Source organism: Acartia tonsa, chromosome 4, assembly GCF_053477335.1.
Source record: "Acartia tonsa isolate MP-2025a chromosome 4, ASM5347733v1, whole genome shotgun sequence".
NCBI classification, from domain to species: Eukaryota; Metazoa; Arthropoda; class Copepoda; order Calanoida; family Acartiidae; genus Acartia; species Acartia tonsa.
This window is the reverse complement of record NC_137263.1, coordinates 20,856,925-20,883,056: the sequence shown is the minus strand read 5'-3', so window position 1 is coordinate 20,883,056 and position 26,132 is coordinate 20,856,925. Positions and strand designations below refer to the sequence as shown.

The 26,132-nt window shown below is 31.7% G+C and overlaps 1 protein-coding gene across 1 annotated transcript; it reads right to left on the bottom strand.

Annotated features, from left to right (window-relative positions):
• On the bottom strand, positions 1 to 25,722 carry LOC145316398 (Y+L amino acid transporter 2-like). The gene is made up of 9 exons (XM_080156868.1): positions 25,496 to 25,722; positions 22,623 to 22,797; positions 19,076 to 19,224; positions 18,064 to 18,204; positions 12,153 to 12,359; positions 11,171 to 11,427; positions 3,216 to 3,255; positions 2,587 to 2,657; positions 1 to 945 (listed from the first exon to the last, which is right to left on the bottom strand). Exons 1-9 carry the CDS (start codon positions 25,556 to 25,558, stop codon positions 588 to 590), a joined length of 1,461 nt encoding a protein of 486 aa, XP_080012994.1. The 5' UTR covers positions 25,559 to 25,722; the 3' UTR covers positions 1 to 587.
• Positions 25,723 to 26,132: the final 410 nt, after the last annotated feature.

Here is a 26,132-nt window from a genome sequence, read left to right as displayed (position 1 = left end):
CTATTTCACATGTTTATTTGCCAAAAAAGAGGAGAGCTTTATTTTTTGTTTTAAAAAAAGATACATCTTAAATGCATGTGCTTTAATATCACAGCTTTTCACAACAATATAACTATATTATCATTACATAATTAGGTTTAATGTCATTAGTAAACATTACATTATGAACCTCTTAATAGTGCCTATAAAAATTGACGTCATACAATACAAATGACCAATGATAGGCCAATACACAAACTAAATTACCAATGGAAGGCCAGTATAGTAGCTATGTTTAGTGCCATATGAAAATGGGGATATATGTCACCACTTTTGACCTACCTATTCTATCGACGTCATAGTAGAGGGAAAGAGAAAGGGAAGGGGGAAATAAACCCCCTAGAAAAGAGATGGGGTATTGGGTATTTCCTTACGTAAATAGAATAGGTAGGCCAAACGAATTGACATCTATCCCCAATTTGCTAGGACACTATAAACAGCTTCGCCAGTATACATTTAAATTGAACAATGGTAGGCCAGTATGACGTAATTTTTTTTATAGGTACTATAAAAAGCATCTTACATTATTATTTGCATACAATCTCTAATTAGTCCCCCTTGTCAGCGGGCAGAACTATGAACAGTTTCTGTATTTGAATTGTGCAAAAATCTGTCATCTTAGCCACGAACTTGGGCTTGTTGGTCCAGGCAATGAAGACGATATACACGGGAACAGCTGTCAGTATCATACCCAGGCCAATGGCCGTTTCCACGGGCTTGGCAATCATGGGCAGCACGGTGATGGCGACGGTCAACACCAGGTACACGATGGGGAAGATCAGGTTGACCTTGATCGGCCTGGCCAGGTTGGGCGCCTTCCAGCGCAGGTATGGCAGGCAGAAAACAGCAGCTCCGATGCTGAGCCACGTGGCAAATCCCAGGTAGTTCATCAAAACAGATATGTTACTGAAATAAAAACAATATTTTATTCATAGTTTATGAGATACAACCTTTAATTTAATCTTCCCACAAATGAAAAGGTACACAGTTAAACTTTTCAGTTATAAAGTTTGATTAAAGGAAAAGCAAGTTATAAAGAGTAATTTTAACTTTAAACCTATATCTCTTTCCAGGTCAAAATCCAACCAACCCTTTTTTTAATTGAAAATTCTAAACTTGTACTCAATGCAATATAAAAAGAAGTGTTAGATAAATGGTGCATTGAAAAAATTTCTTTTAGATTGTTTACCTTAAAAATGCATTTAATTTTTGAAAATAGCAAATATATATATATTACTAGCGGTTGCGCCCCTAGCATCTACAGACTTTGTATTCGAAGGGGTAGGGAAAGGGAAACACTACAGCCTAAAACCATTCCATTTCAAGGTTTTCCATAAAACGGAGAACTAAATCGGTTCACTAGTTATTGAAGTCATAATTTCAACCTCCAGACAAAAAAACCTTACTACTCTATATGAAAGGATAGTTAATGATTTATTCAATCATTTAGCAAATTATATTAATACATCTCTTGTTGCCCTTATTCCCAAGAGACTAGAGGCGCAGCCACCAGTTCCTTTGAAGAACTAAATTACTCTAAAAATATATTCCAAAACTTGTCTAGAGTTTAAATAATGCACGAGGAAAACTTTTATACATTATTCTTTTCATAGAGAATATATTTATTTTTAAAAGCGAAGCTTTTCTATAATTAGGGTCGATCCGTCCGTACGTCTGTAAAGGATAGCCTTCTTCGTTAATTTAGGCATGTTAGAATTGTTCTTTCGATTTCAAACTTTGCATGGTGATTCCTGTAGTAGTTAGGTACGATTTAGAAAGCGTAGCAACTCTATAATCGTTATCCGAATGTCCGTATGTCTATTTTAAACATATTGATTTTTAACTTTTTTTAACAACAAATTTGTATGTGATAAAATCATCCGATTGTTTTGATTTTTGGAATACTGATTCCTAGGACAACAAAAGTACAATGTTATAAACAAAGCATCTCTATAATCAAGTCCTAAAAAAGTAAGTATGTTCTTAAACATTATAATGTATTTCTGTAGTTTTTCAACAAATTTAATCAAAATTTTAATTCGACATTTATACATTTATGTTCTGACTTTTCAGTTCTGACACACTACAAGTATAAATGTTCGTTTGTCCTACCATTTCAGAGCTTCGCTTTTATGGATGTTGGTCATCCTTATTTTACATGTATTCACAAAATACATTTTAAAGGTAAAAACAGAGTTCATTTGAAACAAATTAAATTAGTTTAAGAGATGCATTAAAAATTAGTTTGAGGTGGGGGTATGGACCTTGGGGATAAAAAAATACAAAGCAGGCTTCCCTGCACTAATGATCTGTACAGTATTGAGGTTAAATAGATATTATGATATGTACAGAGAACTAATGATCTGTACACTAGAGTTATATTACCTAGAGGTTAAATAGAGAAGAGAAACAACTATTATGATGAGTACAAAGAACTAATGATCTGTACACTATAATTATATATTACCTAGAGGTTAAATAGAGAAGAGAAATAACTATTATGATGAGTACAGAGAACTAATAATCTGTACACTAGAGTTATATTACCTAGAGGTTAAATAGAGAAGAGAAAGGACGGTGATGGTCAAAACACTAGGAACTGGTGTGGTTCGCTCAGTCTAAAAAATATTCATTTTTTATTCTTTAAAGAAAGATTTTAGAAAAAAGACCGCAAACGGTCAATACACGTAAAAATGTAAGAACATATCAGATTTAAGCTTTTGATGTATTCATGGCCATGCTTTAGTTAATAAATTTATTACACGTGATGATCAATCATACATAATACTATGTCGAACTAAAAAGAGAATTTCTAGCAGACATATTTTTTATTTATATATACAACCATATGATTTAATTACATAACTAGAGCGATTAAATGTTTAAACAATATGATTTCCCCACACAAAGGTATATTCAACTAATCAAAGCTGTCTTTTATTAAGACTGAAAGAAAAAAATGACTGGTCCTTCGTGCATTTTCTAACCAATAAATAAGTCAGATTATTCCTACACTGTGTTCATATTGGTCCAAAAAAGTGATTGGGGATATATCTATATTTTCTATATTTATTCTCTGAAGCTGGGCTGCAATTAGTAATTTAGTCTGTGTATTGGCCTATCATTGGTCTCCTATATAGAGTAGCAGGACTATCTAAAATAAAATATATATTAACCTGGATCATAGTGAGAACATTGGGCATCTGTCCTTCCCTGTAAAATCATATTTCCTTTTAGATTCAGTTTTGTATATTTAAAAAAAAATTGATTTTAAGATTCAGAAAGCATAGACGTGCAAAGTGGTAGGTCAAGGGGAGTTTATACCCTTCAAATTTTGAAACCTTCCTTTTACCCCCCTTAAAATAAAATCTTGGACGTCCCTGCCAGAAAGCAGCAATCCTCTATTTTAGTTTCAATCATGGGTAGATTTTCTAACAATAAATTCTACAAAAAATCACGAAACCTTTTTAAGTTTTCTATAATCAATCACGAAACCTTTATAAGTATTTCATTTAACTGAAGAGGGGTGGGTAAGAAGGGGAGGAAAAGGGGAAGGGGGTTGTGCGGAAATTTTTCATTATAATTGTTTGTCAGAATATCATTCCCTTGTCCCTAAGATTTAATATAAATGTCCAATTTTCGTTTTGAAAATATGATATAATTAAGTGTATTTCAAATTTAGGCAAGATTTTAAAAGTATCATGGACTTATTGATTATGACATTAGTGTTTTTCTTACAGACAGACATAGATGTGACTAGTTGCTATGCTCCAATATTTTATGTACTATTGATAATGTTAAGAAAAACAAGGATGACAACATTCATAAAAGCGAAGCTCTGAAATGGCATTACAAACGAACATTAACATTTGTAAAATGTCAGAACTGAATCAGCAGAATATATATTCACTAACGGCTTCGCCCCTAGCCTCTAGAGGCTTTGCCCCAAGAGGTGATCAAAAAAAAGTTAAGATGAAATTCGTATAAAAAACAAAAAAAAATAAAAAGGACCAAAGAAATCTTCTACAATTATAAAAAAAATGGGGGGGATTTTTTTGTTTTTAGGGGGGTTGGGGGTGTTCCCCCCCCCCCGCAAGGAAATAGCCTAAAACCATTGGGGGACCAGTAGGTATATTCCCTGAAGAGTAGAATCCGATCGGTTCAGTGGTTACCGAGATCTTAAGCTTCAGACGGACGGACAAACGGACAGACATCAAGCTACTTTGTATTATAGATAATGAATAAAATTGTAATTAAATTTGTTGCATAAATACATGATACTGTTTAATGACATACTTATTTTTAGAACTTGATTATAGGCTTATAACATTGTACCTTGTTTTAATAGGAATCAGTAATCCGAAATTCAGATGAATAGGATAATTATAACAATCAATTAATTATAGAAAAGCTTCGGTTTTTAAAAATTAAAAATGCACTAAGTACCTTTCTAGACAGAATTTTTTTGTTTAAAACCGACGAGTGTTAAACTCCGCATAAGTACTTAAAAATACTTACAAAAGTACTTTTGCATCAAGCCAAATGCATTTTTTTATAGATATTTCAGCAAACAGTTTGACATTTAATACGATAATTAATCTATTTTATATAGAGTGAAATTTGCTAGGGTGTTAAGTAACAAATTGTTTATCTTGACGTTATTGATAAATGCAGGGAAGGAGGGGCCACTGGGTTGGTTTTTTTACACTAGTCTACAAAATTTTAAAATTACGTTTTTTAATTCGTTTGGCGCTTAACAACTTTGATGACTCTAATTGTCCAACATTTCAACTACTAATTGTAATCTACAGAAGGGTTAATTTTGTGTATCATCATTAAGGATATACATCAAAATATCGGCAATTGTCTTATCCCTTTAGATCCCTTGATAAATGTATATAAGCAATTCGATTAATATTTTTTCTGTATTGTTGATTTTTAGATAAAAAACGTGAAATTATTTAATGAAAATAAATTAAATATCATTTTTATGATTATTTTGTATTACGTTGACTAAAAATCAATTGAATACGTAATATTTGTGCGCGCGTATCATAATCTAAAATTAAAAGTACACAAAAAATTGACATTTTTCGATACATATGAATCTATATAAGATGCGTCTTGATAGGTGTCCACACACACAAAAAAAAACATTTGATTTTCATTTTAAAAACACAATTTAAAAGATGCTTTTTTGTTATAACATAATACTCATTGCAAATGTGAAACATTTTTAAAGTATGGCTTCGAATATTTGCTGGAACGGTTCTCAGACATACTAAAAATCATGTATAGCAGACAATTTTCCACGAATATTAAAATAAATCATAAATTTAATACCAGTTTTGTTACCCCGAGGTTTTGATATCTAAATTTTTTATTTTAATACCCGCGAAATGCTATCTATAATACGATGGGATGGATTACTTTTTTGATTATCTATTCAAGGACAATTACGGCCAAAGCTTGCATAGCTTAATAATTCAATAAAAAAAAGACTTTGAGACAAATATTAAGAGTTAGTGAAAAAATCTCGCATAACCCTACATGGTCACAATTAAAGAGGGGACACGAGCTATATGTAAACGACCCACGGGATGAGACTTTGAATATTAACCAATAGCGTCGGAAATATAGACACAGCCAAGTCGCTACAAAAGAGCAGAAAGCAATTTGCTAGCAAACGAAAAAAGGTCCCCAATACTTAAGTCAGGTAGTTGTCTCGGTCATACATCTATACTTACACATTTATTTAGTGACTTATAAAGTTATTTTTTAATAAAAATTAGCTTGTTAGTAAGAACACCGTCTCTCTAAGGGGTGGGGAAACTAGGGGAAATTCTTTGAAATCCTACAATTCTCAACTAATGTGAAGATTAAACTGGTTAATACTTGAATTTTTATCAGCTCCCAGAGTTTACTTAACTTTTTAAAAGCGAAGCTTTTCTATAATTATGTTCGGTCCGTCCGAGATAGATAGCTTTTATTCGTTAATTTAGACATGTTAGAATTTTCCTATCGATTTCAAACTTTGCATGGTGATTCCTGTAGTAGTTAGGTACGATTTAGAAAGCGAAGCCACTCTATAATCGTTACTATAATGTCCGTACGTCCATTTTAAACAAGTTGATTTTCAACTTTTTAACAACAAATTTGTATCAGATAAAATTATCCTATTGATCTGATTTTTTTAATGCTGATTCCTAGGACAACATAGTACAATATTATAAGCGAAGCATTTCTATAATCAACTAAAAATTAAAGTGTGTCCATAAACATTATCCTGTATCTAGCGTTTTTCAACAAATTTTATTTATAATTTTGCTTCGACTATTATACATTTATATTCTGATTACTCAGTTCTGACACTATACAAGTGTTAATGTCCGTTTGTCCTACCGTTTCAGTGCTTCGCTTTTATGGATGTTGTCATCCTTGTTTTTATGTAAACTTAGTTTATATATATATAACAGGGTGCCAGTGTAAAAAACGACAGAATCGAAATAATGCAGCCTAGGTCAGTTTAATCGATATATCATTACTTGGATGTTGCATCAGGTTTTCATGTAGCCTCATTAGGTGATGCTCGTAGCTAAAATAAACCCCCATACTCTATATCCTCCAATCCCAAAGAATTAACGAACTGACCAATAAATGAGGTCAATATTGACAACATAAATTGACGACAATTCTTCCCCTGTCTTGATATCCACGTATATTCTACATCCATTGCTTCAATGCAATAGATAAGTTGCTTGATTATAAGGTTATATTTGTGTAATCCAATAAACAAGCATTTTAAATGAATTATATAAGAAAATTTTCTTCAAATATATTTTACACCCTGTTATTTGTACATGTAGCTAAAATTAAACTTTTAGAAGCACGCTAAAAAGTTTGCTCTAATTTTCTTTGTTTATTTTTAAAAAGAAAATAGACCTAATTTAATTATTTAATTATTATAGTAAAAATCAATTTTTGAATTTACATAAAACCCAGGGAACTAAAGGGATAAAACAATGGCCCATAAATTAATAAAATTACCACATCTGTAGAATATTAGTGGTTGAAACATTTTGACACTTAATATAATGAAACAACAAATCAAAAATTCCCACAATGTTATTTTAAAACTTTAGGGACTAGTGTAATAAACAGCCCATTATCCCCTTCCTTCCTGCAGAAAAACCTATTATTTATAAACTTTATAGTTCTTCAGAGCTTTCTGGAGAACTTTTATTTGCGGTGTGTTGACCCTTATAACACTTAATTTTTTTTTTGCAAAATAATAATAATTCTGCTTATAAAAAGTAGGGTTGGGCCGGATACTTTTTTGGCCGGATACCAGATACCGGATATCCGGCTGATTTCAAATGCCGGATATCCGGTAACCGGCCGGATATCCGGCCAACTCCGGATATCCGGCAAATATCCGGATATCCGGCCAAATTACCGGATATCCGGCCAAATTACCGGATATCCGGCCGGATAACCGGCCAAATTACCAGATATTAAAGTAGTAAAAAAAAATTTCTTCAGAAATCTTATATAAATTTACATAAAGTTTAACTTATTCAGAAAAAATGTTCTTCTAGCTTCAATAATAAGAAAATTATAGCCATTTAAGATTTTAAAAAGCAGAGATTTTTGGTGTAAAGTTTAAAAAATTATAAAGCCGGATATCCGGCCGGATAGTTTCAATATCCGGTATCCGGCCGGATATTGAAAATTGCCGGATATCCGGCCCAACCCTAATAAAAAGTAACTCATTCCAGCCGTTTCAGAGGTCTTAATTGTAATGCAAAGTACATATATTACAAGACATATTATGTAATTTTAGCATTCGGCAAAAATAATGAAAAATAACGTCTGAAAAAAATGCTGTATGCACTTGCTTTAAAAATATTTTGATAATGTGCAAGCAATTAGGATTAAAAATATTTTATGATTTTTTGTATGGATGAGACGATCGTTTCTTAAGCAATAGAATGTAATAAAAAATGTTTAAATTTACCCGAGAAAAAATCGCACTCAAACTTACAATTTTCCATGAATATTAAAATAAAAATCACAAAATTAATACCAGGTTTGTTGACCAGGGCCTTCGAGTCCTCGGAGCTAACAAAATCTTTAACTAATTCTAATCTTTAATTTTCTATTCTAATACCTACGTAGAGCTGGCAATAATACTATGCGATAATATTCTTTTTCCTTATTTTAAAACTAGCATAAAGAGACTTAGACCAAAAAATAGCCAAAAACCAACTCAAGATAATAAAGAATCAAATCAATACTTTTGTTGAGCAAAAAGGTACTTAAATCCTTATGGAAATGGTATAGAACATCCCTCCTTATCCCCCCTGTGTACTTACAATTATATGTTGTAAAAAATGTATGCATTTTTTTATAATTTTTTAAATGTTGATATTGAGCATCTTTTTATTAATTAAAGTGCACTTCTTGATATGTAAAAATAACTTGATATTTATCATGATTTCAGAAGCGCAGCTGCTATGTGATGCATTGACGTCCGTCCACCCGATTGTAAAAAAAAATATACTGGTATAGTTGCTGTCTAAGCAATGACAAATTATTACTTACACACACACACACACATTCCACCACACATATCAATTTATGGTGCTCATTAAAGTAAAGGAATAGAGGGGGCACAAGCTATATGCAACTGTATGTTTTCAAAAAACAGCTTAGAGTGCATAATACAATAAAAATGACTAATGATAGGTCACTATATACTTTAATGTATACTGGCCTATCATTTGGTCATTTGTATTGTATGACGTCATTTTTTCTATTAAACATTATAAGCTGCTTCGTCTTTGAATATCAGCGTCGGCAATATAAATACAGCCAAGTTGCTACAAAAGATCAGAAAGCAAATTGGTAGTAATCTGGGTTATATATCTATACTTATACATTTATTATATGTTCAAAGGTTTAGACTTTACATTTTCTGGATATCTCATATAAGATTTTATAACTCAACATTTAATCTACAGATTTGCTAGGCCGTTCCGGCTGCGCAACATATGTACAGACTATTCCTTGTTATCCTATTAATAAATGATTGACATATCATGCAATATCTTGGCTGCACTAAAAATTGAAAAATTCAAGGTTTAAAAACATAAATTTAATTATAAAACTTTGATTCAGGGCTCGGCTGCCGCGCGTAAGACTTTGATAAACCGATAGTTTATAACATAAATTAAGCTGGATGTCTAAATGACAATCTATTTCAAACAGATGTGGGGCTGGCGTATAAGCCAAACCCTACTTTGATTTTATGCAATAAAAATATCTGCTTAGTGAAAAGTTTCACTGGTTCTTTCCAATTTAAAAAGTAACAAAAATAATTATAGGGCTAAAAACTTATCTTGTAAATATAAATGTGCGCAAAAAAGTAAATATCAATATACAATCAATTTTCAAACATTTTCTAGTGATCATATTTTTGTTCTAATATATATAATACTAGTTGTTTCTCCCCTAGCCTCTAGGAGAGGACGAGGAGGTCAGAAAAATAGCCTAATACCACCCCAAGACATTTATGAAGATTCCCTGAAAAGAACAACCTATTATATCTATCAATTTCCGAGATCTTTAGATTCAGACCAAGAAATTTGCTACTTTATATCATAGGATGATAAATATAAAAAATTAGGTGTTTCACAACTTCCTAATTTTTAATACTTTTCGAGTCAATGATAGAACAATGCATTATGTATAAAAATTGGTCTTTTTTCAATTGTAACAACCTACCCCATCCACCCTGTACAATGTACATCTACAATCTTAGAATGCCTCTATCTCTTTCTAATCTAAAGCAAACTTATACTCATCTGAAGTTTATAAATTCCTGTGAGTTGGGCAAAAAAGTGATCATCTTGGATCTTAGGGATAAGACAATGGCCTATAAATTGATGTACATCCCAAATGATGATACTCAAAAATATCCCTTATGTAGATAAAATTAGTCGTTATTTTTTTAGGGAACTTAGGTTAATGAACCAACCAATTAAAATTCATTGAAAATCCCCTGAGTTGTTAAGCCAACGAATAAGAAAACGTGATTACAAAACTTTGGAACTAGTGTAAAAAAAAGCCTAATGTCCCCTCCATCCCATCCCTATTTTGTCAATCTCTTATCAACAACTGCTCGCTAATTTTGAATGAAAGAATTCTATAAATCGATGTAATATTACTTGGATGTTGCACCAAATTTTCATGTACTCTAATAAAATGATACTCGCAGCTGGTTAAAATAACAATACCTCCCATCCACCCCCTTTACACAATCTTCTCCATACCCCAACTGGATAAACGAACTGACTAATTAATGACGTCAATATTAGCGAACTAACTTTCCCCCTGTCAATATATCCACATATTCTATATCCATTATTCTATACTTGGAAACCCAGGGAGACAGGAAGGAAAAGGCCAATGGAAGTTAGATTTATCAACTATGTTTTCTTTCTTCCAATATTTACTAGGAGCCGATGACAGAATTTTGTGTGGGGCGGGGGGTTGGGCAATATACCACCCATCGTTTTATCCTTGCATCCCTGAGGGAAACTAGATTGACAAGTAGTGCAGTTCAACCAATACAACCAAAGTGTTTATTCATTTCTGCAAAGATGAAAAAAATAGCACTGTATTTTATATTTTATATGAAAATACATGTTTTATTTGCTTAATTAATGATAAACTGGTCAGATTTAATAGAAACGAGAGACAAGGTGGCTTATAGAGTCACTTTGCTAAAAAGCTTTTAAAAAAATAATGTCATAAAATTCAATTCAATTACTATCTTAGTATTTGCTGAAGATGTAGGAACACCAAATTTTCTACCCACCCTTTTCACAGAAACAATGAAATTATTAAAAAATTGATGCAATAAGTAATTTGATTTTAGGTGTTAATCTATCAATTCAAGCTTTGCGCATGCATGATTTGTTAATTTCTAATGCCTAATCCCTGCGGTGCCCAATATTGAATATAACCTAACTTAACTTGAACTAAAGTAATAAACGAATACTTTATTATAATTTAAATAAGCTGTCTTTAATCTGTAATTAAAAATTTGTAAAAGAAAATATTCCTGGCTCCAGCAAAGAACAATCTGGAGGAGGTCAACAAGGTTCCATTCACGGCGCCAAAAGTAGAACAGGCCACAAAAATTGGGATAATCCAGGCCATGCTGCCGTACAGCCGGTTGGCGAAGGTCACGGCCACGGCCTCCGAGCCCAGGACCTCTGTGGTGGTGAGGGTGGTGTGGAAGGCAATGATGGTGAGGACATAGATGACAAGACAGACAACGCAGGAGATTGCAATGGCGCGCGGCAAATCCCTCACGGGGTCCTAGATTTGAATTACTTGTATTATAAGCTTATATGACATATCCACATTATAAAGTAAAATGATCTCTGTCTGTCTGTGTGTGTAAATATAATATTACGGTTAGTGAAAAATTAGAAATTGTGGTGTTTCTGGCCGTGAATATGAGCAGAGATAATGTACAGTTACACCTTAAGTAGTTACTTTACTTTTTATCCTCATTTTGATAAAAAATAGAACAAAATAAACAAAATGCTGAAACAACATCCATTTGTGTTTATGTTTTTTTATTTTTTGATAAGAAAGTTTTGTCTACTCCTTAACTAATCTTTATATTGTACGAACAAGGATGACAACTTCCAAAAACAGAACTGACAAAATGAATGAAAACATCCAATTTGGGACTGAAGACCATAATAGACCATTGTCAGGTTTAATATATACATTGATGATTTTAAAGTAACTAATAGCACTTATAGTGTCTTTAAAAAAACTCTGATTTCACGACTTTAACATTCTTAACTGTGCATGGTAATGAATTGCAATTGTTTTGGACGAAAGCATTTTCCCTACTCCTATCTATTTATGTCGCGACCTGACATAGCAGAGTAGGAACCATTAGTTATGACCTTCCCGACGAAAACGCCAAAATCGCGGGTAAGGCAAGGTCCTTAAGGAACAACTTTGTTTAAGAGCAACTTGAATCTAACCGCTCTTGTTTTTAGTTCAGGTAAACAAAGAATATTTACCTTCATTTCTTCAATAATAAAATTAAGATAATTCCAGCCGGAGTAGGCAAACAGTCCGGAGTAGAATGACAGAGCTATCAGAGTTGGATCTGTCTCCGTGCCCTCCCAGGTAAACTGTTCTGTCCGGCCCTTGCCCAGCTGGACAAAACCGGTTATGATGATAATGATCAGGGCAAACACCTTGGCGTACGTGAAATAGTCTTGGACCTGAAAAAAAGAATAAATTTGTCAACTTTTAATTTTCCACAGTATAATCAAATGGTTTTTGAAAACAAAGCTTTTCTATAATTAGGGTATGTCTGTCTGTACGTCCGTCCGTACTGGTTAGCTTTTTCGTTAATTTAGACTTGTTAGAATTGTCCTATAGATTTCAAACTTTGCATGATGATTCCTGTAGTGTTTAGGTACGATTGGATACAAACATTATCCTGTATTTAAGCATTTTTGCAACAAATTTACATTTCTTTCGACTTATTTACTAAGTATATTTGCGATAACTTTTATTTAATGAAATCTTCCAATTTTTAACATGTACAAAACGGCCTGCTTAAAAGGACTCTCCACAGAAAAATCAACTTTAGATTTTTGAAAATCTAACCTGAAATTATTATTCTCTGTTCAATTTTAGGCATTTTTTGTTTTTGTGGCATCGCGATCGAAGCCCTTTGAAATTTTTTACCTCCTTTAAGTGAATCCTCCCGCCATTTAATTTGTGCTGCTTTAGTGATTTTTAGCTTCTATTTTTGCCGCCGTTGCCGCATTCATCGCCCTTCTCCGCCGCTACTCCGCTGTACGTCGCTTTTTAATACATGCTCCCCTCTCCCTTGTTCAGAAATTAAATGGAGGCTGGGGGTGTTGTGTATAGCTACGTACGCAATGTATAGCGGAGTAGCGGCGGAGAAGGGCGATGAATGCGGCAACTGCGGCAAAAGATGGTTATATTTGGCGGAGGCGAACACAAAATGGAGGCGGCAGGATTGTCCAGTCAAGGAAGAGGATAACTCGTAGAGCGGCCGGTTGCAATGGAGCAAATGTTCTTTAGCGGCGAACACATATTGAGTGGAGGAAAGTGTAGTATATATTGTTATAGCGGCAGTACAAATAGGCGGCGGACAAAATTTTCAAAGGGCTTCGATCGCGATGCCACAAAAACATAAAATGCCTAAAATTAAACAGAGAATAATAGTTTCAGGTTAGATTTTCAAAAATCCAAAGTTGATTTTTCTGTGGAGAGTACTTTTAATTGCTTCAAGATCCATGTTAGATCTATATAGGAAATAAATGTCTATAAACGAGCTCAAGTTTTCCAAGAAATATTTGTTTAAATCTCATAGTGCTCCAATAATCCATAATAAACTCTCATTGCCCAGAACGATAAGACCAATTATTTTACTTTATTAAAAATAAATTCCTTTTTTTAATTTCATGTTGCTATTTACCTTATATTGATGTATTTAATTTCTAATAATAAAAAAGAAAATTTTAATTTATAATATAATAAATTTAAGAAAACTCTGTTTTAAAAGAATTCGATTGTGGCGACATTTTGTGTGTTCAAATATTAAACTAAAATTGTAATCATCATTATTAACCCTTCGGTGATGGTAATGTAAAGAAAAAAATATAATTTAAAAATCTTTTTAAAATCATTTAAATTATTAAATATTTACTTTCTTTTAGATAGTAATGCCGGGCGAGGAAAATAGATTTATTGAGAAATAGATATGCATATAGAAAACTAGCCAATAGGGAGATAATTATATCGAGCCAACTCTAGTACATTTATATTCTGCTTATTCAGTTCTTAAACTCTACAAGTCTTAATGTTCGTTTGTACTACGATTTCAAAGCTGTTGTCATCCTTGTTTTTTTTTAAAAGAAATGGCAATTATTGTAGAACCTTGGAAAGGTACTTTTATAGTTAATATTTATCTTTAAATCTTGAAATATGAAAATAACCTAAAAATAAACATTAAACATTATATAATTATTATAAACAATTGAAACATTGAATTTTAAAAAACAAACTTTAGATTGAAAACAATTGGTGTCAAAATTGAAAAAAATAAAATTTGTAAAATTTGACATAAACATAAATAAACAAGGATGACAACATCCATCTAAAATCATAAGAAGGGACAAACGAACAATAACTCTTATTGCAGAAAATAACAAGCAGAACGTTACGGACTTACGTTCGGAAGTACAGACGGACAGACCGACTCTTATTATAGAAAAGTAATTTTTTACCAACTGGACGATAACATCCAATAATCGCTAAGCTATTTTAGTAATTAATTAAGAAATTAGATAATTCTACATTAAGAGACTGTCTGTAGGTATGTCTACTGTCTGTTTAGTACAAAATTTGGGAACAGTTGATCTACCCGTTCAATTAATTATTTGAAGTTGTGGGTTGTGTGTAACTAAACCCCCTAAGATAAAAGGCCCCCCAAAAGAAAATAATTTTGGGAGGTACGTCTAGTACAAACAAACAAAAGACAAAATAAATACATAAGAACTATATGATTCATCACATTGAGAACGTAAAAAAATAGAAAATTCCATAGAATGTGAATCTAAAATAGACACTATGACCTGAAGAGTGTCTTTGCTTAAAAGCATAAAATATATTAAAATAAAACAAAATTAAATTTGATTTGTCATTGAAAACAACACAGCATGTATCTTCAAATATTGGTGCTAAATTTAATTACAATTAATAGTTTAAACAAAAAAAATTTAAAATATTATAATGGATATATTATTATTTGGATCTTACACCAGATTTTCATGTTCTCTAATTAAGTGAAACACGGAGCGGGCTAAATTACCGATTTTTACTTCCATCTCCTTTACCCCATGCACCCCCTTCCTACAGGATGAACAAACTGACTAATAAATGTGTGCTAAATTTAATTACAATTAATTGTTTAAACAAACAAATATTGATTTGTCATTGAAAACAACACAGCATGTATCTTCAAATATTGGTGCTAAATTTAATTACAATTAATAGTTTAAACAAAAAAAATTTAAAATATTATAATGGATATATTATTATTTGGATCATACACCAGATTTTCATGTTCTCTAATTAAGTGAAACACGGAGCGGGCTAAATTAACGATTCCCACTTCCATCTCCTTTACCCCATGCACCCCCTTCCTACAGGATGAACAAACTGACTAATAAATGATCCATGTTAACAAGCAAAAGGACGACAAATTTTCCCCTGTCATAATATCCACATATATTTTACATCCATTAATTCTTAATTAAAGAACTTTCGGCTCCTCCAATATAAAATAGCATAAAATGACCACTGGACTATTAGGAAGCTTTCCCAAAAATATAATGATGGGAATCCAGAATTCCTTTTTTTAAAAGAAAACTTTTTCCTTTTTAACATCATTTATCTTCAATTCAATGATAAAGATTTTCTTCAAATTTCAATAATCATTTTAGTAGCCAAAGACAGAGCATTGAAATCTAGCAAGGACGAAGCTATAAAAAAATGGACTGTTAATAATTGCTACTCTCAAACTCTTTTTGTTGCCCAATTTGCCATAAAAATTTTAGAAAAAACTTTTTCATATATTAACATTGCATCTGAATTTTTGAATTTTCTTTTACAATATAAAGATAACATTACTTACTTTCAAACCTAAAAATGTTTTTTTTCCAATGAAGTAAAATTTTAACTATTAATACAAACAAAATATTATACATATTGTTTCATTAATGCGAAATATTTTACTGTATTTTTATTTTTGAAAAAATCCAAAAATATTATAGTTTATTTCATGTTATTTGTAATTATATTAAATAAATTAATTTATAAATAATAACAAAGTAAAATGTATATAGTCCAGATGATGTTATTACTTGCGAACGGACAAACAGACTCCCACATACTTTGTGTTATTCCGGTGAAATGGATATAGAACATACGTGGATATATTGACATGGGAAAATTTGTCGTCAAATTAGGTTGCTAACATAAACTATATGTATTGATCAGTTCGTTCATAAAAAAAAGGAGGGAAAGGGATGGGGATAAAGGGGGCGGATGGAACGTTAATTTAGCTAGCTACGAGTATCACTTTATTAAAGTACATGAAAATCTGGTGCAACATCCAATAATATATCGATTTCTGCTGATAAATATTATAACTTGAACAATAACTCAAATTTTAATTGCTTTTTCCAATTAGATGTGCCACATATTGACTAGTTTGCATCTATAAAAAACATATTTTAACAATAAATCCAAACATTACTTAACAAAAACAAGAAATTAAAAAAAGCGAAATTTTAAAAATATTCATTAAACATAGACGTCCAATAAAGGGTGTAAAGGGGTATTTTGAAACTTTCAAACCCCTCATTTTACCACCCTAAAAATTAAAAATTTTACTCCCCTAAAACCTTTTTCCCCCCCTTATTTTCAAAAAAAAAAGCTTAGATGTCATATACTGCAGATATTGCACTTTATATATAACTCTTAGATGAATCATTATGCAAAGTTTTATAATGATAGGACAATTCTGACATACTGACCCTAATTGTAGAAAAATTTTCTTTCCAAAATAACACATAGTGATTAATATTTATTATTATTTTGATAAGTACTCAGGGATCTAAAGGGATACGACAATGTACGATAAATTAATGTATATCCCCAATGATGATACACAAAGCTGCCCCTTCTGTAGATTACAACGCAGTATGATGAACCAACCAATCAAAATTCAATAAAAGTCCCAAAAATTGTTATTCCAACGAATAAGAAACCGTTATTATAAAACTTTGGGGACTATTGTAAAAAAAAACAGCCCAATGTCCTCTCCCTACGTGGAAGTACTGCAATATTGACACATGCATTATAAAATTATGTTTGTTTTACCCTTATTAGTATGATGGAGGAGAGACATAGTAAGGCAATATTCAAAACATAACTTTTTACTTTCTTAACAAAACAGTAATGACAGTATTTAGACAGAGATAGAGGGGACATTTGGGCTGTTTATTACACTAGACCCAAAGTTTTATTATTCGTTGGCTTAACAACTTTGGGGACTTTTATTCACTTTTTGGTTTGTTTATTCAGTTGAGTGTCCAATCGTTTCAACCACTAATTGTAATCTACAGAAGAAGTAATTTTGTTTATCATGATTGGGGTTGTACAACATTAATTTATCGGCCATTGTCTTACCCTAAAGATCACTGGTTGTTAGATGCAAAGTATACTCCATGACTAAGATTTGTCTGTGTGTTGCTTGGTTCATATTAAGATATTTTGTCAAAAACGACTACGCTTGATTCACTTCAACAAGAGACAAAATGAATTGAAAATCATTGCTAAAATCGAAATAAAGCTTCATGTCTTAAAATAGTGTATTTCTATTAAGAGTAAAAGAGCATAATAACTTTAGAATATAATATTAAGATACTATTAGTTTTGCCTCTAGTATCTAGGGACTTTGCATTAGAAGAAAGGGTAGACGATAGAACTATGGCCTAAAACCATACCAAGACTTTGAGTTAGAAACAAAATAGCATTAACCCATCCCAGGAGATATATGAAGAATCGCTGAAATAGAGAAATCCAATAGTTTAGTGATTAGCTAAATTAAACTAAACCAAAAAACAATGGAGGATTATTATTACTGGGATCTTACTCCAGATTATCATGTATCACAATGAGGTGAAACTTGTAGCTGGCTAAAATAAGGATATCCCTATCCTTCCTCTTAACCCCATCCCCTTCCCTCCTACTGGATTAACGAACTGACCAATAAAAGATGTCAATGTTAGCAACCATATATATTGTTGACAATTTTTTCCCTGTCATAATATCCACGTATATTTTATACCCATTTAAAAAAACATGCATAGAAAAACTTACCAGATTTGCCCACTTGACATCTTTACAGTTGATATAGCACAGGAAGCATATGCAGAGAGCTGCCAGCAACCTGCTCACTTCATCTGGAGGTTCACATTCGGGAAACAGGGGCTTCAGAATGTATAGAGAGAATGTTAGCGCCTGAAAATTATATAAATATTAAAAACCTTGCAAAACAGACGGACGGACAGACCTACGAACAGACAGACAAACAAACAAAACACAAACAGACAAAAAGACAAAAAGACAAACAGACAGATAGACAGGTTCACATTCAGGAAACAGGGGCTTCAGAATGTATAAAGAGAATGCAGGGATGTATATTCTGCACAAGATTTATTTTTTTTCCTCTGCTACAAATTTTTTTTTTTTTCCCCCTAGGTTTTTCTTAAAAAGTAGGGGGGGAAATAGAAAAATATTTAAAGAACTCTATATTTTATTTATTTTATCCCTCCTACCACACATTTTTTTAGTTTTTTTTAACCAAGGAGGGGGGCGAAATGGAAAAAATGTTTTCAGTTTTCTTAATTTTTACATTTTTTTTCCCTCCAACCACTTATTTTTTATTTTTTTCCCCCCCTGAGCCGGGGATCCCATGCAGAATATACACCCCTGAGAGAATGTGAGCGCCCAAATAAATAGGTTTCAAAAATGAAAATCTATAAATACCTATCAAACAACGATCTGGTAAAAGTTTGTCATAAAAAAGGGACAAATGTTTTTAAATATCAGAAGAAACATGACTTTGATCGTGATACTTAGGCCATTTTTTTCAAAATTGCCACATTTTTGGGAGACACTTTTATCAGCTTTAAAAAAAACTTCCAAACCAGATTGACAGGCAAACAGACGTATAGACAGACGGACTGATGGACAGAAAAACAGACAGACAGACAGGCAGACAAATAGACAGATAAACAAACAGAAAAGCATACAGACAAATAGGTAGAAACAAACATACATAACAGACAGACAGACAGACGTGCAAACAGACGAACTTGCAAAAAATTACCTGAATAGCCGCCGAGCAAGGTCTGACAATGATACATTCAATCCATAGCCTGATGAAGGCCGGGAAGGGACCGAGGGCTGTGAATATGTAGGCATAGTCAGCTCCAGACTTCTTTATCATACAACCAAGCTCAGCGTAGCAGTACGCACCTAAAAAGAACATAAATAGTAGTAAAAATATTTTTTTTTATTAAAATTGAATTATTTAGTTGCGGAATTAATAAAAAAGGTAGAATGTTCGCGTGTATACTTAATATTTAGCAAAGAATTAAAGTAAAAGAATAGAGGGTGCACGATCATCTATATGCAAATCTACCCACGGGGTGGGGACTCTGTGCCGACTTTTAATTGGGTCTTTGAATTTCAGCCAATAGTGTCAGAAATATAATCAAATCTAAGCCGCTGTACAAAATTTATTAGTAAAGAAAACAAAAAAATATATATTTTTCTATAAAAAATGAAATTTAAAGCTTTGAAAAGTTGTTCTGATTTTCTATTTATTTAAAATAATTGATTTAATTTCAAAACTAGTATCTTAATTATTAAATAATAAATAATTCAAGGAGTAGCTTTATAATTATTTTTAGGCTTAAAAACTATAGTAATAAGATCTATCAGTAAAGTGTGTACTTATATATCAACAAGTACAGGGTCGCCTAGGCAAATTGAAGATTTAAGTTCTAGGAGAATAGAAACTGAAAGAAAACACTGAAATACACAGGAATAAAGGAATGGGACAATAGGAAATTAACTTTTAAGAATTTATTTTTGTTTACAATTAAATGTTCGTCTCCCTCAACTTTTAGAAATCTTAATATACAGATATCTAAAGGGATAATCAATGATGATACAAAAAAAAGTACCACTTCTGTAGATTACACTTAGTGGTTGAAATGTTAAGAAACTCAATTAAATGAACCAACCAATCAAAATTCAATAAATGTCCATAAAGTTGTTAATCAAACGAATTAGAAAACGGTACTATAAAACTTTGGGTACTGGTATAATTAACAGAACAATATCCGCTCCCACCATGATATCGCAGCATATCTAACTAGTAACTAATTGTTGATTATGTACACAAAATTATTTTTAAATTTCAAAGTCTACGCAAATTTGTTTTCGTGACCCGGTGGATTTATATTAATCATTAAAAAATTGCATTAACTTCAAGATTGATCATATTTCATACAATATAATTTTGCAATATAGCATTAAGTTTATTCTTTTAAGTAGTAGGATGTTTAAGTGTTTTATTGATAATTAAATACAATATGGCTTGTTTACAAAAAAGCTTTTTTCATATATATAATGATTTTTACACTAAACGGGTGGTAAAATGAATTATTCATCATCATGGCAGATGCCCCACATTATAAATTAGAGTGGGGTGAATACCTTGGCCTGACATTTGTTTTACAAAAAGTACTTAGATATTAAAGGATGCTTTAAAAGGTTTCGTTTCAGATAGAAATTAATGCATAAAAGTCAATAAGGAAGTGGGGGTTCTTGGAAAGATTATTGAAAACAATTGCTTTTTTTTGGATCAATTATCTTATACTTAAATCTCTGAATAAGACAGAAAAGATAAATATTGGGTGGATCCTCTTTAGACTTTATCAAATTAAATCCAACCCCTAAAATTTATATCAACCCCTCCCTACACACACACACACACGCACGCACACATACACACACACACCCACACACATTTGATATGCAAAAACTATTTTTAATTGGTATTTTCTAAATAACTTGCCTATTTGAATGAATGTAGAATACACGTGGATATTATGACAGAAGAAAAATTGTCGTCAATTTAGGTTGCTATTTTCCTTGTAAGAGGGAATGGGATCGTTATTTTAGTCTGCTACACGTTTTACTTTATTAGAGTACATGATAATCTGATGTAAGATCCAAGTAATAATAAATCCATTCCAATTTGTGTCTTCTAACATGATTGTAATGTTATGTAAACAAATTTCAGGGGAGCTTCGTATGATTTTGAAAGGTAAGAATTATTAAAACTACACCCCCTTTGGAGCCTAGGTGTTAGGGGCGCAGGTACTATTAAAATAAAAAACTATTTAAAAAAATAATCTTTTTAAATTTGAACACATGTTTCTTATTTCATATTATGTCAAATAAAACATTATTTTTTTTTTAAAATAAAGTGCATTAAACACTCTTAATTGATACTTTAATTGATCTGCCAATAAAATGAATCTAATGATTGGATCAGTAAAATGTAGAAAGTCGAGTTTTTGTAAATATTTTGACTCACAACCTATTCTAGTTTGGAGCTAAAAAGATAATTGCATCTTAAAATGTTTAAGACAAGTGCTGATACAAATTTACATTCTAATATACATATATTTGATTTTAAATCGACAAAGACTTCTTTTAAAAAGTTAAATTTTTATCTTATGTCGATTGTTGGTTTTTGAAAGAAACTAAAGATTGGGCTTTCTGAAAATAGAAGTTTTCTATTTATGAACCTCAGACAAATCTTTAGAAAAGCGTCCATATCTATAATACAAAGTAGAACGATGTCTGTCTGTCTGTCTGTCTGTCCGTCTGTCTGTCCGTCTGAAGCTTAAGATCTCAGTAACCACTGAACCGATTGGGCTCTACTCTTCAGGGAATATACCTACTGGTCCTATGATGGTTTTAAGCTATTTTCCTGGGGGGTGGGACACCCCCAACCCCCCCAAAAATTTTTTACTTTTTCTTTTTCAATCTAAAATACTAAAAATTAGGTTGATCAAGCCTCTTGGGACAAAGCCCCTAGAGGCTAGGGGCGAAGCCGCTAGTATATTTTAAACCAGCAAAAGTTGATTGGAAATTTATTTAACTGTCCATCAATTTTGAAATTAACAGACAATTTATAATCAATCATAATATAATCAGTGATGTTTTGCACGCTTGAGCTAACAATTAAATAATATAGTTTTAATTTTAAAATTGTTCACTTTTGAAAAAATTAATCTGCACTGTTATTTTCCTGAAGATGAAATTGTTTATAAGATTTAAGATTCGAGAAGAATATATATATTCATGCAAACCCATTCAAATGTAGGTGGGGAGTTAGCAAAATTTTGCGTCCTTCTAAATCTAAAAATTCCAAGAAAAACTGTAGCATGAAAAACAATGATGAAAACTAATCGTACATTTATGAAAATTTAGTTTACATAGGATTCGATCAAAACTTTACAAATAATATTGATAAAACACCAAATTTTTTATCAATATTAATCCCACAAAATATTTCGCTTTTCAAAAATTTCATGGAAACTTTTTATTCTAACCCTAAATATTCCAAGCTGCAACAAACAATTTTTATTTTCTAAGAAGCGCTGAAAGTGTCATGTGTGACGTCATAAAAATAAGTCTAGATCCATCTCTTCTTTAGCTGTTTCCTTTCCCACTTCTCCTCTCATCCCTCCTTTTTAGACGTATTTTTATGACGCCACACATGACACTTTCCATCGCTTCACTGTCTAAGTTTTGATAAAGAAAAGTTTGTCTCTGGCAATTACTTGACCTACCTAACATAGTAAATATCCCGGAGATGGTCCAAACCACAAGGGACATGTTGACACTGCCTGTGGACTGCAGGACCCCCGTGGGGGAGATGAAGATGCCGCTGCCAATAATACAACCAACAATGACGGTGCAGCCGTTCAACAGGGTCATCTCAGCCTTCAGCTTCAACTCAGGCTCCTAGTAAAAAAAATCCTTGTAGATTATAAAGTAAAAATAAATATTGAAATAGTTTAACCTATGTTGTAGACACACATTCCTATTTTGCATACTAGTGGCTACGTCCCTATCATCTAAGATATCTATATTCAAAGGTCATAGAGTAGCAAGAAAAATAGCTAAAAAACAGCCAAAGACTTAAATCTATAATCAAAATAGCCTAAAACCATTACAGTACCTATTAGAAGCTTTCATAAAACATAAAACCCAATCGGTTCGGTCGTTACTAAGATCTTAATCTTCAGACAAAAAAAGCTTACTTCTATATATGATAGGATAGGTAGTAAAGGTACGTAAATATGTTGTGACCTTAGCCATTCTCTTTCTAACATTGCAATTCTACTTTAAATATATAACTTTGCCCCTAGTTTTTAGGACCTTCCCTCCATTAGGGGTGAGGATTAACACCTGTAATTAATATTTGTTTCAAAAAGTCATTTACTTCATTGATCAATATTTATTTGTAGGGAGAGGTAGGGTTGAGGGGTTAAGGGGGGGGGGGAGGAGTCCTATCTCCAAGGAAAATAGCTTAAAATTATTAGCTAACCAATAGGAATATTCCCAAAAAAGCACAACCTCATTGGATCAGTGGTGTGTGAAATCTTAATTGACGAACGGTCTGACGGTAATATGTTTTTATTATTTGTACAAATTCTAAAAACATATGTACTGCTTATTGATATAAATGTATTTTTTTCTTTCTTTTATATTCTTGATGTCACATATACATATACATATGTACATTCTTAATATTATAATGATTTATTTGGAGCACAGCTTCTCTTTAATTAATACATGTAATTGCACAGTGTCTATTCATAAAGTTAGCTTGCAAAAATTTGGGATTAGATGGACCATCTATATATGTTATGTCTATGACTTGTAGTGACAAATGGTCTAACTTGAACCAACATCCCTTAGACTTTATAGAAATGCTTTGCTACAAATAATGAGACCGTCGTAAATTGAGTATTGAAAATGGATACATTATTAATTGGATGTTAAACCAGATTTTTATTTTCTCTAATAAAGTGAAGCTTCCATCGGGCTAAAATTACGATACAACCCTCATTTCCCGTGCTACTGGATGAACGAACTGACCAATAAATGAGTTCCATGTTAGAAACCTAAGTTGTCGACAATTTTGCACCTGTCATAATATCCACGTATATTCTATATCCATTGTAATGAAGAATATTGTACGTATATGTATGTTGTATCAACAATAATAAAAATTTACTTATTATCATTAAACGTCATTATCGTGAATATTTTTATATTTTTTTAAGGCTGAAACATGCTAAGCCTGTTTCAATAAGCTTTGCAACTTTAGAAAAAGTTATATTATTTTATGATTTAGTCCTATTAAATAAAGTAGTAAGCTTTTTTTGTCTGTAGCAAAAGACCTCGCTAAGGGCTAAACCGATATGGTTCTCCCTTACAGTGAAGCTTATTATAGGTCCTGAGATGGTTTCAGGCTGTTTTATTATTGTAGATATGTCTGTGTATCGCTTTAGGCTATTTTTCTGCCCTTCCAATATATAGCCCCTAGATGTTAGGGGCGCAACCGCTAGTCATTCAATAAATTTGATTAACGACATCATTTTCTTATCTCTTTGTCCCAAAATGAGGAAATAATGGGAAAGTGATGGAAAGTAGTGTGTAGCAAAAAGGAAAGGGGGCCCTGCGAGTGTGTGAGAGAGCATAAATATATTGAGGCTAGCCCGCCCGTATAGCCCAAATCCTCGGAGAACCGGTTCCTCATAATTAATATGCTTCCCCCGCTACTTTGAATATCTACTTTCTTGTTTTTTTTATTAACAGATGTTTTTTAGAAATTGTCTGTAATTGTACAATATGACGAAAAATATATATGCTTAAAAATGCCTAGAAATATCAAATATTTTACAGTGATTAAAAACGATGAAATATATCGTTTAAGAAATGAAAAATGATAATTTAAGGATTTTATTTGTATTCAATGTTAAAACAAATTTTTTTTTCTTTGTATAAAGTCCAGTAAAAAACAATATTCAAGCAAATCTAAAACTTTTTTACATATTTAAAAATTTGAAAAATGTAGAAACATTAATTTTTTATTTAATTTGCGTAATTTTCGATCTAACAACAATTATCTATTATGTAATAACAGATGAATTGTATTAAAAAAGATTTATTTTTTTTTATAATTCTCGACACTTCTTAACTATGAGATAAATGATTAATTATTTAAAATTGTAAATTACCAAAAAAAAACTTAAAATTATTTAAAGAAAATGTCAAAAGCTTTACTTAAGTCTAATATTCAATTAAAAAAAATATTTAATAGAAATTTTATGAACAATTAAATATTCTGTCTTAGTAATGCTTTAATATTAGTCATAGCAACTATGCCCCTAACATAAAGGGTTATTTTCTATTCAATAATCCTTAAACGCTTCTCCCAGAACATACATAAAGCTTCCCTGCAAAGGGGAGAACTTAATCATGTAGGATCTCAAAGACAAACAAAAACTTACTTCTTTATTTTATAGAATAGAAAAAAAGTATCTAATTTACTTTTTTTTAATCCGAAAGCTACTTCAACGTATTCTAAAAACGCCGGTGAAAATATACTAGATGCATTTTTGGGGCGAATTTAAGTAAAATATGCACCAACCTTTTCCTTCTTCTCATCATTGCTATTCTGCTTTTTCAGCGGCTCTAGCTCGTGCTCAGCCATTGTATTGTAAAATTATTTAAATAAATCACTTAAATGTTATTTAAAAAACAAACTTTGTGACTATTTTCTCCTTATTTAGGTATGAGTAGTGGTGTGGAGGAGGCCGCGGGTAGTGGTGCAGATATGAGACTAGAATTAACCGGGTAGCATTGCATCAGATTTCTGTAAACATACATCAAGGAGGATGAGTTTTCTTACTATTAGTATTACCAACCCCATTTTTTTTCTCACAATACTACGGTCACTGTTTTGTTGTGATTACTTTGTCCGCCGGTATTTGCAATAAGTATAAATATATGTATATTGTATATGTTCTTTACATTAACATATGACGTGGTACAATACAGAGAATTTAAAGTTTGTAGCTAAAGTATACTGTCTATAAGAAAAAGTTTTAATTTTTGTTCAAAAGTCCTGTTTAAGAAAAAAAAATAATATTATTTAAATTTTGATAATAAAATAATATACTGAAAACAGGGCTTAGTCAGTGTAACCGACAAGCTTTTTTAAAAATCAGCAGCCGAAGCCGCAAAAAAGTCTAAATTATGCAAATTGCAATTGAATAGATGTCAAT

What these genes read in the sequence shown, in the direction of transcription:
- LOC145316398 (XM_080156868.1), bottom strand. Translation starts at nt 25,558, where the DNA reads ATGGCTGAGCACGAGCTAGAGCCGCTGAAAAAGCAGAATAGCAATGAT. An exon ending in ATGATGAGAAGAAGGAAAAG is followed by an intron (nt 22,798 to 25,495) that starts GTTGGTGCATAT and finishes TTTTTTTACTAG; the next exon opens with GAGCCTGAGTTGAAGCTGAA. An exon ending in CTTGCTCGGCGGCTATTCAG is followed by an intron (nt 18,205 to 19,075) that starts GTAATTTTTTGC and finishes TATAATTTTCAG; the next exon opens with GCGCTAACATTCTCTCTATA.